The sequence below is a fragment of the Furipterus horrens genome, unplaced genomic scaffold (genome assembly GCF_987537825.1).
Source record: "Furipterus horrens unplaced genomic scaffold, mFurHor1.1.pri manual_scaffold_1, whole genome shotgun sequence".
NCBI classification, from domain to species: domain Eukaryota; kingdom Metazoa; phylum Chordata; class Mammalia; order Chiroptera; family Furipteridae; genus Furipterus; species Furipterus horrens.
The window spans coordinates 164,574,855-164,589,979 of NW_028327171.1; the positions used below are offsets into that span (position 1 = coordinate 164,574,855).

The 15,125-nt window shown below is 39.1% G+C and overlaps 1 protein-coding gene and 1 non-coding gene across 2 annotated transcripts in view; both read right to left on the bottom strand.

The window, feature by feature from the left end:
• LRP2 (LDL receptor related protein 2) overlaps window positions 1–15,125 on the bottom strand; it is a 195,331-nt gene that overhangs the window by 68,523 nt on the left and 111,683 nt on the right. Inside the window, exons 35-44 of the mRNA XM_090287742.1 lie at window positions 14,421–14,598; window positions 12,572–12,785; window positions 11,470–11,709; window positions 8,493–8,681; window positions 5,335–6,255; window positions 5,045–5,210; window positions 4,561–4,719; window positions 3,161–3,450; window positions 2,179–2,382; window positions 1,100–1,336 (exon numbers count right to left, since the gene is read on the bottom strand). Of these exons, the coding sequence (XP_090143868.1) occupies window positions 1,100–1,336; window positions 2,179–2,382; window positions 3,161–3,450; window positions 4,561–4,719; window positions 5,045–5,210; window positions 5,335–6,255; window positions 8,493–8,681; window positions 11,470–11,709; window positions 12,572–12,785; window positions 14,421–14,598 (2,798 nt within the window). The remainder of the gene's footprint in view (window positions 1–1,099; window positions 1,337–2,178; window positions 2,383–3,160; window positions 3,451–4,560; window positions 4,720–5,044; window positions 5,211–5,334; window positions 6,256–8,492; window positions 8,682–11,469; window positions 11,710–12,571; window positions 12,786–14,420; window positions 14,599–15,125) is intronic.
• LOC150022184 (small nucleolar RNA U13) lies at window positions 2,914–3,015 on the bottom strand. The gene has a single exon (XR_016513787.1). It is a non-coding gene; the product is annotated as a small nucleolar RNA U13 (small nucleolar RNA).

Sequence of the window (15,125 nt, forward strand, 5' to 3'; positions counted from 1 at the left end):
GACCCAGCCTGAAACCCAGGCATGTGCCCTGACCGGGAACCAAACCAGCGACCCTCTGGCTCACAGGCTGGGGCTCAAACCACTGAGCCACACCAACCAGGGCAATGGCATTTTATTTTAAAAGTTGGAACCACTGTGGCATAAAAAAAAAAAACAATAAAGAATTACGACAATCAAAATCAATATGTAAACCTTGTCTGAATCTTAATTTGAAAAGAGCAACTGTAAAAAGACATTTTGAAGATAAGTGACAAAATTTGAATATGGACTGAATACTAGAGGATATTAAGCTTAGTTGATTCTACTAGGCATTATAATGGCCCGGTAGTTGTTTTTCAAAATGTCTTTATCAGGGATATGCATGTCTGGGAGTTACCTTAAAATACTCAGGAAAAAGTTGAGGGAGACAGATGACATAGATCGGCCATCTGCTGATAAATGCTGAAACTGGGTGATAGGCATATTATACTATTCTTTCTGCTTTGGGGTATATTTAAAATTTTCCATAAGAAAAGTTCTTTTTAAAAGCACAGTCAAATAAATATTTTATGTAACTCCACCTACAATAGCAGCAGAGCATGTAGATATATCTAAAATGAAAATATATTTGGACTAGCACTCTGCTCTTTTTGTTTCCACAAGATATTAAAGTGAAAATCCCAGACATTTTGAAAAATTAATTAACCATACGGCAATTTACCAGAAAAACTAAAAAGACAAATCATTCCCGTCAACACCATAGTGTGTAGCTTTTTGCACAACAAACATAACCACAACACATGTATGCAATAATCCCTTCTCAGTAACTATTGGTAAAGTGTTAAAACAATCAGACATATGGTCAAGTGAACCTTTAATCTGGCAGGTATATAAACCAAAGATAAAATATTTAAGGTTAAAATAGCCAATGGTTGTATGGGTCCATAAATTTAGGCAAATAATTCAAATGTTAAGTAGAGTTGTTTTTAAAAATCATTGAGTAAAACATATTAAATGAAATTGATGTTTTGGATGAATACTTCGTTCTTTGTTTTTTCAGAAAGCCCATGATCCAAGACTGGAGACCCCGAAGCACAGTAAGTACTTAAGATGAACTTACGGCAGTTTTTCTCATCTGAAGTATCATGGCAGTTGTTCACACCATTGCAGACAAACTCAAGAGGAATGCACCTTTTATTGCTGCAAGTAAATTCCGTGGTGGCATTACACTCACTGAACTGGCACCCTTCCTCATCACTGTTGTCACCACAGTCGTTCTGGTGATCACAGCGATAACGATAAGGTACACATCGCCCATTGCCACAGGTGAAGGCTGTTGAATGGCAGGTGTGAAACGCTAAGGAGGAAGACAAATTGAAGAAACCTCTTGATTTAAGTAGCATCCGAATTTCTCAAAAGATGCAATCAAATAGAATAGACACTTATCTGAGTTTACCTTTCAAGGCAAAAACAGCTCCAAAATAGACTGCATGCAAAGTGAGATAACACTTTAAATTAGTTAGATTAAACAAAATATGATATATGCTTTTTTTGAGCAGGTAAAGTACATGTAAATACAGTTTCTTTGCAGAGTCTACTAGAAAAAGGTAATTAACCTCAGAACTTCCTAAGACAGTCTACTGTGTTTTACTTACTCCATTCAGATACAAGCTGAACACTGGGAGTGATTTCAATAAAATTATATTGAATTAATGATCTTTCTGCTATTTAAATTACTAAAATGATAATAATCACCTATTGAAACCCTTAGTTCCATGGTAAGACATGTTTAACATGAGTCTTATGCTATGTTTTTCTATATTGTTTCTCTTCCACCTCACAAGAACCCTAGTAAGAGCTCCATTTTTACAGATGAGATGTCTGAGGCTCAGAGAGGTTCGGTAACTTTCCCAGGGCTATACAGATTGTATAAATGGCGCAGCCAGGATTTTAATTCATCACCTTTGCTTTTCATCACTATAGAGGGGCTTCCTAATGAAGCTATTCAACGGCATATATATCAGTTTATATGTGGTTTAGCAGAAACACAGTCTGGCCACTTAAAGTAAATGTTTTTCAGTTCTAATGAGATGCTTAGGGATAGATTGAATACCTATTCACACACAGCAGGATTCTATACCAAGCACTTGCATAAAGGCAACATTACTGCCTAACAAAACTGTCAAGAGTCCAACTCACCACAAACACTTTCCAGCTCATCACTGTTGTCCCCACAGTCATTGCTATTGTCACATTTCCACTGGTCCGAGATGCAGCGCCCACTGAGGCAAGTGAAATTGGAACCGACACACCGTACACCGTTGTCCACAATGCAGTGCTTATTGTTGTTGGCCAGATACCAGCGGCCTTCCTGTGGACACTGACACTCGGCACCATTCGGACCTGAAGAACGATAGGCCCAGACAAAGCAAAAGATTTGTCTAGCAACAGCCCTTGGCAACAGCCTCTATGCTAAATGTGATGTAAGACAAGCCATGGAAACTGCTTCCCTCAACCTTTCAATCATATTCTGAGTCATTTTTCCATCAAGAAAAAGTACCACCAATCAGTAAATGTGGCTATTTCACCTCAATCTTTAAGCAACTTCTCATCCACACTGAAACAATTACAATGATTCTGCCTTCTCAGCAAAATCTGCAAAGCAATGGTATTAAAAAGCACATCTTCCTATGAATTTGTTGTTCTCTGTAAAACCCACTATGAAGCACATACTACACATCATATCATCAGAAATATTTCAAACTATAGGTAATACCTCCTAAGTGGAAGAATTAAATCTCAACCCCCCCCCATCTTTCTACCTCCATAAAACGAATTAAAAACACCTTCATAAGAAGGTACATATCAGACAGAAGGAAAAAAACCATCAAAGCCTTCCTCCCAACATACAAACTCCCAAATCTCTTTTCTCCGTATCAGACAGGTAAGGTGTCAGTGTAGTAACAAGCTCCGAGGGAGGCACATCTCACACAAGTGTGAACACCCAGTCATCATGCTTATGAACTGCATAAGGATCCCCCATATCTATCTTTTGAATTACCCTCAAATCAAGTATTTGAATATTATTTTCCTATTAGAGCTGAATATTCCTTCAGCCTTTCCTAAATTGTCATGATTATGATTACTCTCCTTGATTCTTTCTTCACGGTCAATGCCTTACCTGGTGCGCAAATGTGGCTGCAGCCCCCATTAAACTGGTCGCAGGGGTTGCTACAGTGCTGTGGGTGGTCCTTCACAACCACGCGAATACCCATGAGCCGGAATGGAAAACTCGTGGTCATTGCAGTCTGACCTGATCCATCGTATTTGTTGGCTCGGTAAATTTTTTTGGTGAACCACTCAGTCCAGTAAATATACTGGCCATTGACAGTCAAGCCAAAAGGACGAAAGATTGTGCTGACAATGACCTCTCGCTCCATGCCCGTTAGAGTGCTGCGTTCAATTTTGCGCCTAAAACAAAGTTTAAAAAAAAAATGCTAGAATTCGGAAAGAGTAAGTTCCTCAGTTGGCAGCACAACGCTTGGGCCTAACCACTGCTGTACACAAGTCCTCAACTTTCTTTTCAAGCGGAGCATATGCAACAAGGCATGTTTGTTCTGATAATGGGAGGTCTTAATTTGCTTAGCAAACAATGGTCTATATAAATCATTGATTTCCAAATATTAATATAACCTACAAGTAATCCTATAAAAAGGACCAGGCCTACATTAGTAACAGGAGAATATTATAAAGCAATACAATAAAATGTTAATCACATTTCCCTTCCAACTCCCTTAATAAATTTTTCAATTTGTTATTCACCAAGTACCTTGAAGTATTTACCAAGAATAATCCAAATTTGGACACAAAACAACACTGCTATGTTTTAAATGAGAAAATGATGAAAAGATCAGGTTGTTAGGTGTTCAGTGTCACAGGCTCGAAAACGTAAAATAATCAAGAAAAACTAAGATTCCTGACATACAGATACCAGCCATAACAAACAAAAGCATCTCCCCTTTCAACTACTCCATTAGGATGCTTGGAATGTGAGTGATTTCAGGGGTACTTGGAGAAATTACATACAAAATTAGAGTTGACAGAAGTACCTAAGGAAAACATTATGAAATTGTCTAAGAAGAAGCTGGCTCAAGAAGAATCTATTTGAGAAGACAACCAAAGTCAAGACTAAAGGAAAACGTTTTTATAAGACATGAAACACTGAAGCCCAGAGAAAACTTATTATCAGTGTGCATTTAAAAGTCATTCATATTTTATGGTAGTTATAGGGGTCCTGTAGATTATAGATTAATTACATTTGTAATTATAGTTGAAATTTAATTAATCTAGTAATGCATCTTTAAATGCCTTTTAGTTCATAATTATCCAATCTCATAACATACATCAACTTTCACAGGTACATCCACCAAGCTAGGATATAGTTACTAAAACTGTGATTTTACAATTTTGCGATGTCTATCTGGCATTTTATATTTTCATTCCATTATGCAAATCTCTCTTCTTTGTAAGTAGAAAGAACTCTTCTTATCTGCACCTACACAAATGACCAAAGACACATACAAACTAGCATCCGCCCAGTAGAGAAGGTCTTCCTCATGGTCCACAGCGAGCCCACAGGGCCAGACCAGGCTGCTGTTCACAATGGGTTCCTGGAAGTTTCCTCCCACTGTGGCCCTCTCGATTTTTGCACTAGTACCCCAGGAACTCCAGTAGATGTACCTAGTCATTCAAAAGGAGTCATAATTAATTCATCACAAGGAACTTCATAATCTTTACTTTAAAAAGAATAATCCCCACCCACACAACATGCCCAAAGGGGATTTACTGAGTCAGAACACTGACTCCCTAGCATGCTGCCAACCTTCCGACATCAACATGATCTCCTTCCCAAGTAAAGTCACTCATGCTCTTTCACCTTTGAACCAGTAGCTACAGTGTTACAAGTCCATAAAGTGTTGGCCCACTATAAACATAAAATAATTTCATGCCCCTCTCCCTTCTGGAATAAGCAGACAGAAACACAACAAAGAAAATGATGGCATACCCTCCACAAGGATCTAACACAATTGCTCTTGGCTTTGCAACATGGGCTACCACAGCACGCTTAGACCCATCCTCAGCCATGGAGTTAATCGTCTGGTTGGTATAGTCACTGTAATAAATTCTTCTATTGATCCAGTCAAAAGCAATGCCATCAGTAGTCCCTATATCTGGACATATGCCAACAAACACATATACATTAGAGTGTCATATGCATTTTAGAATCACCTGGCCATCCACGTGTGTTGTTGATCCCACTGTGTCCAAAGTAAGCTATGCCTGGCATGCACTTACCTGAAACAATGACGGTGGGAGAACTGACCCCTGCATCCAGGCTGACATAGGAAATTTGGCCATGTCTAGCTTCTAAATTTTGTGTGAAGTAAATTCGGTTATTCATGCTGTCATAGTCCAGGGCCATGACATGTCCACCGACACTTATTGCTTGGAAAGGTAGGCTATGGTCTTCAGGATCCAAGTGTAAGCTTCCCAAGGAATTCTCCAAGGCAAAGATGAGGAAATTTTCTTTTGTAATAGCACATCTCTTGCCATCACGGTCCAAGGCCCCAAAAACACAGCTACAGTTTGGGGTGGGCAATCCAGGCAGAGCAAAGCAGAGATGGGCACAACCACCGTTATTTTCCAAGCAAGGGTTGTTGTTGACCTCAGCTGGGGACCGGGGCTGGACACTCTGGTCAAAGACAGTCACATCTCTTAGCCAGTTGATATTGTCTCTTATCACTGCTGGTGGTTCTGTGTTCCCTGGTTCCTTGCTAGCTTGGAAGACTTTTTTTAAATTTCTGTCTACCCATATGATAGAATTTCCAAAGATAGTGATGGCATACGGAGTTGGATAACGACTGCCAAAACGAATCACTTTCAATTCCTTGCCCTCAATATCAATCCTTGAAATTACATCTAAAGTATCATCAACCCAATAAACATAGCCATTTCTATGGTCCACTGCTAAGCCCCGGGGTGTGACGATGCCCTCTGATACAAGCACAGTCCGATTGGTGCAGTCAAGAAAAGCACGTTCGATCTTTGGATTTTGCCCGTAGTCAGCCCAAAAGAGGTATCTGTTCTTGGGGTCTACAACAATAGCCCTGGGCATATCCACTATGACTCTAAGGAGAACACGGCGGTAGGTAGTATTGATCCGCAGAACTTCTATCAGTGTTTCAGACTCAAAAGCATTGATGAAATAAAGATTTTCTGCAGGAAAAAATAAAAGAGCATGCTGATAAATGGAAAACCGAGAAGAAAAGAGGGTATTCAGAACAAAATACATAAGGTTGAGGTTTGGTTTAGTATATATTTTCTGTAGGGAACCACTCCTCGTGGTTTAGGGAATTGTAGCCCCGCCCTGAGCATGACTGCCGCCAGCACTCTGGCTGTGCTTGTCTTTAAGTCTCAACATAAGGCTGTGTGTGAAACATAATCAAAAGTCACTCAGGGGGTTTCTGTGGGAATTAGATTTAAGGAATGCTTATTATGCTTTAGAACTTGCTCTGCTTTCTTTATCTATAATATAACATAAACAATCTCTAGCAAGGAATGTATGAAACCTTGCACCTACTGCCAGTGTGGTGTCAAGATGCTCAATAGACCCTGATGCAGACGGGTCACTGTACCCTCTGTACTGGTACATGTAATCTGTTACTGTCAACTGTAATCCTAACACCTCCAAACTACTGATGATACATGAATATTGACCTTGTATCTCTCATGTGTATCCTCCTCAATAAAAGGCATGAGGGAAGAAGGTCTAATGGCTGTTCTCCACTAGAGAGAGCAGTCATCACCTTCCTTCCCCTAGACATAATGAAATGTCCTGGGTAAAAGTTTGTTCCGCCATGGTCACGAAGCCTCTGCTGGACAGAGCAACTTCCAACTGAGCCTAGGGTGTGTGAGGCACCTCCACCATAATTTTCTTTTCCAAGATAATAAATGTCTCAATTTAGACTTAGAAAAATAAATACTTACTCAAGATCTAAAGAGTTTCTTCAAATTTAAAGAGAATGTGCCTATCTTCAGCTTCTAAAGCACATTAGAATTCACAGCAAATGTCAGAACCTGCTTTTTACTCAAAGGTTGTTTCCAAGAATGTTGTTCTTTTTCTACCTGAATGTTAAACACCTGAATCTTCAAAGACTCTAAATATATATCATCATGGTATAGCTTCTACTCCAACACGATTAAAAGGAACAAAGAGGGAGAGCCATCAGGACCTCAGGTTGTTGATCAATGCCATCAACACTCTGTGCTTAGTGTTGACATGAGGTCTTGCTCTAGTCTTCCTAACTAGAATAGATGTATTCATTCCATGAACCTTCTCAAGCTACCAAAACAAAATGTGTTTGCCTTTGAGCATGATAGAACAATGTAAGTGCCGAGGGGGGAGGCGGGGGGGGGGGCGGGGGGGGCAGAGGGAAACCATGATGTGAAGACATTAGGATGAAGAATGGTCCCAAACGGATCCCACATAGTTGAAAGTCTGTTGTTAAATCATCTACCAAGGCACATCTACATTGTTCCTGTATCTGACTCAAACCTACTCTAGAGAAATCATGACGGTATGCAATGGTACTAATCTACTCTTTTCATACCTATCTCTAATTGGACTAGAAGTATATTCCAATCCTTTAATCCAGACTTGGCAAACTTTTTCTAAAAAGGCTTGTTAATAGTAAATATTGTGGGCTTTGCAGAGCATGAGGTTTCTTTCACAAGTATTCAACTCTGACACTGTAACATCAAAGCAGCCATAGACGATACATAAACTGGTATAGCTGTGCTCCAGTGACTCAGTGTGCTTCATTTGGCCCACAGGACACAGACTAGTGACCCCTGCTTTAACTGTACCCTCAGTAATAACACAGTAAATTCATAATCAGGAAAGAGATTTAGGAACCCAATTAAAGCCTTATCTAACCATACTACCATATTTACTATTTGCAATAAACTCTTATTATAGTGCCTGGATTTCTATAATACATTTTACTATTTCTATGTGATGTCTACTCACCAAGCTGGATAACACTCAGGGACACCTATTTTATAGAATGGTATTATATTCTAAAAATTAGAAATACATTTGATTCTCATTGTTTCAATAAAAATGAGTGGTATTTCAAAATAAAGTACATGAACCAATACATCTAAGTTAATGTGATGTGCAGTAAGGTATTTTAATAAAACTACGGTAGAGGGAGTATTTAATCGAAAGTGTTTTATAAATTAACAAGAAGAAGCAATTATTTGGCAACTAGAATTGTTCAACTTTAAAATAAACACTTGCCATTTCATGGTTTTCATTATATTTTAATATCAGAAATACAGATCTGTAGTATATATAATCTTAGACTAAATGTTCTAGCATAAAATAAGATGATAGAGATACAAGCACACACACAAAAAAACACAGTAACATCATTATACAGCTTACCTACCTGCTACCCAGTCCACTGCGATCCCCCGCACTCCATTTTCTCCTATGCCATGTGTAATGATGTTTGTAAAACCAGACCCATCTGGTTTGATTCTACGGATTGCATTATAAGATTTCTCAGAGATGCTAAAATCACACCAATATATAAAGCCAGAAGGTACATCAACATCCACATGCAGTGCATTTCGTCCTAGAATGTTTAAGAAAAGATCATTAAAATAAAGCTCTAGCTGGAACTAGATTTTTAAATGTCTGCCTTTCCTCTCAAACCCTCATTTCCAAACCCCTGCTCTGACTATGCCCCATTACAAAATAAAATTATTTGTTTCCCAGTTGCAAAGAGCACACCTACCACCCAGTTCTTGGTTTTTCACATTTCCCACAATAAGAAGCACTGGCTCCTGGGGAAAATGGCTGATTATAGTTTTGGGGTGGGAAGGTATGAAATGAACCTAGAACATCTCACCATGCTGAGAAGCAAGGAAGAACTCAAACACTAATGGGATCATGTCAAAGGAACCCAGGCAGCCACTTCAAGAGGTTCTCCCTGGCCAAAGTGGATCAACTGGAGCACCAGCAGAGTAATTTTGTTAAGTGATTTGTAACACATTAAGTAAAAAAAATAAAATTTTGAGTCCACAGTGATAATAATTTTTTTAGTTTAATTGCGTAAAAAGGACAGCTCTCCTAAAAGAATATTATCTAATAAATATTATCTAATAAATATCTAATATTATCTAATAAATAATAAATAAATTCTATTCTTATAGAATAAGAAAACTACCATTTTCAATCCTAATTAAATAATAATTTCAGACAAAGATCATCAGTGGCTGCAAAAACCAATGGGTAAAAGGCACTTGGGAAACGAGATATTCGTAGGGTGCCAAAGTGTGACCTCAGAATTTCCTTATAAATTATAAAGGGAAAAACATACCTTTAAGAGGCAGGGATTTCCTGGTGACCACCTTAACCGAGTGATCAAGTTTAAGTATCACTAAGAGGGGAACAAGCTGACATCGTGTTCTTCTTAATAAGATTCTGTATCAAGTGCACAGCATCACCTCTGAGGTATTCTTGCCAAATGTGTTCAATTTCTATCTAATCAAACAATGAAACCTAACTTTCGTTTCATGGGAAATGCAAAGTATAAATTGAATAACATGTAAAATGATGCCAGGAGAAAATAATCAGACAAATCTTCAAAGTGAAGTTCTGCAAGAAAATTGATCTGTCTCTTCAAAAAAAATCAACTTACTTTTTAAAAATATCAATGCCATAACAACAATAACAACAAACAAAAAAACAGGGCAACTACTACTAATGAAAAAAAAACTGACCCTAGTCGATGTGGCTCAGTGGGTTGAATGCCGACGTGTGAACCAAACGGTCACCGGTTCGATTCCCAGTTAGGGCACACGCCTGGGTTGCAGGCCGGGTCCCCAGTTGGGAGCCTGCGAGAGGCAACCAATTGTTTCTCTTGCACATGGATGTTTCTCTCCCTCTCTTTCTCCCTCCCTTCCCCTCTCTCTAACAATAAATAAATAAAGTTGAAAGGCAAAGAAAAAAAGAAAGAAACTGAAGAGAAATTCCAAATACAATGCATGACTCTTGATTAGATCTTGACTAGAACACAACGAGAGCTATAAAAAATTTTCAGAGGCAAACTAGAGAAATGTAAGCATGAAAGTTAGATGATAATGCCCTTAGGAGCTGCGTGTTTATAGGAATGAAATATCATGACTTCTGCAAGTATTTTCAAAAAGGTCATTAAAAATATATAGATATGTACAGGGTGGGGCAAAAGTAGGCTTACAGTTGTGAGTATGTGAAACAAACTTCAGTCTTGCTTTATTTATTAACTATTGTATTATTTTCCATACAAACTGTAAATCTACTTTTGCCCCAGTCTGTGTGTACGCACACACACTCACACACACACAAACAACCAGACACAAATTGAGACCTCAAATGTGGTGAAATATTCACAATGGTTGAATCTAGGTAAGAGTATGAGGATGTTAAACTGTACCTCTCAACTTCCCTGCATTTGAAATTTTTCAAACAGAAAAGTTGGGAGGAAAAAATTATGGATGTTATAATATCTTTACAGAATGACAATTCAGATTCGTGCCTTAGGAAAAAACAACACTGTGTCACGAGTGCATGCGAACAGGTCACCAAGTGGCAGCATGCGTGGTGCCAGAGCACTGACACCTTTCACCCGTGCTTTTCTGTCTTTTCTGACCATTTCTCCCAACCCTTCACTCCCTTCATCCTTTTTTCTTCCCTTTCTACCTTTTATTTCTATCATTAGCCTGTGGCATATCCTTCTGGTGCTACTTAGTTCCTCTTGTGATAGTCTATCTACACCTAGAAACATCGTGGCTCATCTAGGAAGCAAGTGGTCATTTTCTACATCCATGGTATGTAAGTCTAAAGTGCTGCAAAAATAAAGTTATTGAGGAGGGACTAATAATGTCAACTCATTTATTACAACTCATCAAATATATATTAATAAATCAGATTGGAAACTATTTCATTACTATCCTAAATAGTAGTACACTCTCTACCCTAAATTTCCATTCATCTCGGAAGTAGGGTACAGTTCTTATGATCGCCAACTCTAATATTTCTTACAACCTCATGCTATGTTGCCCTAGGCCTGTCCTTCTCACTGTGGTCCACAGACCAGCAACATCGGCGCGCCCGGGGACTTGTTAGCAATGTCAACTCCCTACCCCTACCCCAGACTACTGAATCAGAAAATCCGCAGATAGCGCCCAGATCCAGGTTTTAAAAGCCCTCCAATTCTAAGGCACACTAAAGTTTGAGAACCACTTGAGTCAGAACATTTAAAGAGAAAGACAAGCTTCATTATACGCTGAATTCAAACGTGGAGAAATGCTTTACGGCACCAAGGATTTCAACTTGGCACCAGATGGAGTCGAATCTTACTTAGAGGGGAGTTGGCATACCTTGGCCTGCCACTGGCACCATGGCTTCTGAGTGATCCGACAATTCCAAGCTAAAACCTCTGATTGCAGACAGCATCGAAACAACAATGAAAGAGCTATATGGAGAGCAGGTCCGATTATCGGGATTGAGTTTAAATCCAGTGGCACAGGCACACGAGAACAGTCCTCCTGGCACAGGCAGGCACAACTGCTGACAGGCGTTCATGTTGTTGCTACAGCCGTTGGAGGATTCGGCAGAGGCTAGAGGAAATCAAAAGCAGTTCATAACTTCTGACCCTACCTACCTGCCTCTCCATCTCAAACTTTTAAAGTTGGGTCACCAAATAATTCATTATAAAACTAATAATAAAATACAGTATCTAAGTTAACAACCTAAAAACAATACTAGAAAGACTAAGACTAGAGCTAGTTTTTATTCACATGCAATAAAAATAAATACCAGTGACAACCTAGGGTATAGGATAGCAAACAAACTTTTTGATAATCTCTGATTAGAGTAAAAGCTATAAAATATGTCAAAACTATAAAAATAGTATTTAGATCATAATGTTAGTTTAAAGGGGGCAAAAGTTAAATTATTTCTGAAAAAGAATATGTGGAAATAGGCAATATCTAATAGTTTTCCTTTTAAGATTAAAAATTCTATCCTTTTACATTTTCCCAGCAGTCATCCTGTTAATATTTACTGAGCAAGGAGCCAGAACTACTGTAGTTCCTAGGTAGAAAACAAGAAACAAGACCAATAAAATGACTGTCCTTACAGAGGTTACATTCTAATTACAAACCCAGGTAATAAACCAATAGATACTATGTCAGAGAGAGCTATGGAGCAAACCAAAGTGAGGAGTTCAAAGTGATGGGAGAAGAATGGGAATAAGCTCATTCTGAAGTCAATCTGGCCTTTCAGATGCCAGATTAGCCTCTGACACTTAGCCATGCTCAAGACATGGTTATCATTTTTTAAATATTTTCAGTAATTCCAATTTGCATGCATGTGTATGCACATGGGTCTTTGTGTGGGCATGTGTTTAAATCTAAGTGTGTAAATGTGAATATACATTGTACATCCATGAATGTGTATGTTTCATTGACAAATACTTACTGTGTCTACGGTAAACTCGAAGTCCCCTTAGATTTGGAGTATTATCTCGCAAGACTACTTTGTTGGCTCCAGTGGCCTTGTCAACTCTTTCAATGACCTCATAATGCTCATCAGTATAATAGAGGAAGGAACCGTAAACAGCAATTCCCCAGGGGTGGGAAAGATAGTTTACCAGGACCATTCTATTTGTACCATCCACATTTCCTCTTTCAATCTGAAAGATCAGAATTTTGTTATTGACTGATTCATAGTGCAATGAGAGAAACATTTAAAACTAATATACCTGACATTTATACAGCACTCTATCCTGTACAGAGATTTTTAATATCTATTTTCTTTTTTGATAGTCACAACTACACTGAGCAGTAGGTCAGGCAAATGTCATTGTGCACATTTCATTGATAATGAAGCCGGTGTTCAAGTAAGTCGATCAACTTTCTCAGGTGGCATGGTGAAGAAATGGGGACTAACACTTTTTCATCTCTGCATGTGATGTTCTGGTCAAAGATACACAATTAACGTCTCCTTAAATATGTCCAACTGTGTGCCATTACACAGGATCTGACTGACCCTGCATTTAACATCATGAACCATTTCTGCAGCGGGGATAGGAAACATGCTCTGTACCATCACAGAAGACAGCAGGACTGGTGGGCAAAGGGTAGTGCTGGTATACCAGAACAGGTAACAAGCCTTAGTCAGAATGACTTGATAAACTTGAAAGGAACACACAAAAATGAAGTTTCTATTGGGAAATGACAAGCAGTCTGCTTCTGGAAGAAAAATAAAATGTAGACACAGCTGGTCTGATTTCATTCCAAAAACTTTTCTCAAGTGCCTACTCAGTGCCAGGACCTGAGCTGAGTACTGCAAAAGACACAAGTGAGGGCTGGCCCACTGCCACAATGGACAAGGGAACCCAGCAGCTGCAAGGGCAGGTTGTGCCTCAGAAACTGACAGGAGCTCTAGAAGATAAGATTGGAGGGCTGCTACTGAGGGGGTAAGCTAGCGCAGATTATAGTGGACCAAGCTCAGCTGAAATGTGTGGAGCTACTACTCTAGGCCAGGGTTCTAGGCTGAGTAGTGATCAAACCTATTGGTTGTAGTTTTTATGAAGAGAACATGTCTCCAACACAAAAGGAGGTCCCATAATGAGGGTATGGTCTAGTCAAGGCTAGAGAAAAGTGGCTCAGAAGGGTGGAGGTGGCAGAAAAAGGCAGAACCTGAGGAAAGAGGCAGAAGACAAGGATTTTGTGATGATTAAGAAAGTACATATTTAGAGCCCTGGCTGCTGTGGTTCAGTGGATGGAGTATCAGCCTCAGAGCCGAGTGTCGCTGGTTCGATTCCCAGTCAGGACACATGACTAGGTTGCACATCAGGTCCCCAGTTGGGGGCACGAGTGAGAGGCAACCACACAGTGATGTTTCTCTCCCTTTCTTTCTCCTTTCTCTAAAAATAAATAAATAAACAAAACAACAAACAAATAAATAAATAAATTATTTTTTAAAAAAAGAAAGAAAAGCTAAATGGAAGATTTATTTAAAAAGAAGAAGAAGAAAGGACATGTTTATTAGACTGAAGGAGGAATATGAGGGTTCTAGCCCAGGAAAAAAGATGGGGAGCCACACCACTAACCAGCTCACAGATTCAGGAGGGCAGAACAAAAGTAGATATAGGAAGAGAGGGAGATGGTGAGCAGTGTGTGGGTCATGCTAAGTTATATGCAGAAATCATAGCACGTGACAAGAGCTTTCTCTTCATTGCACATATCCCAGACAACTCAGAACAATCAGGATCAGCCATGTAGGCTCAGCAATGAAGACCAACAAACTAAAAGGGTGCTCATACCACGCCCCTGCTGGTGACAGCCCAGTAGAGTTTCTGATCCTGCATATCAAGGGTGAGAAACTCCAGGTGTTCAAGGTCTCCAGTGAAGAGGGTCTTTGGAGATGTGCCATCCATGTTGGCACTTGCAATCTTGGCAGGAACCCCACTGTCAGTTCCTTGGTCTGACCAGTACAGTTTCCTACAAACATGAAAAACACTAACATTTAATGAAACAGGAGGTGGATTAGAGTAAATGGCATCTCTTATTTAAATATTAAAATGAAAATGTAATTTTTGGCCTCGAGGTACACACAATTCAATAGAGAAAGTCTGATTCATCAATATTTTTTTAAAATATAATGTTGAGTACTTAACCAGTGTCAATGTCTGTGTATGTCCTAGTTATTATTGGGGTTAGAGGTCATTTTAAATGATATCTAAATCAGTGGGGTATCATCTACCATTGGTGGCTGATCCTTTAGCTTGGTCAAGAGGGGGAAAGCTTAAGACTAAGGACGAGCCTACGTCAATAGTCAATTCCTTTCAAAGAATCACATTCTGCCCAGTACACTGGGAAGGACAAAGCTAATGCAAAAGTTAAGTACTTCCCTGCTTGCCTCCCAGGCTTCTTACTTAATTATCCAAATCATCATCTACCATGAGACCAGCTACTTTCTTATCTAATATGATTTCTTTGGTGAAAAATGCCACAAAATAGGAGGAAAA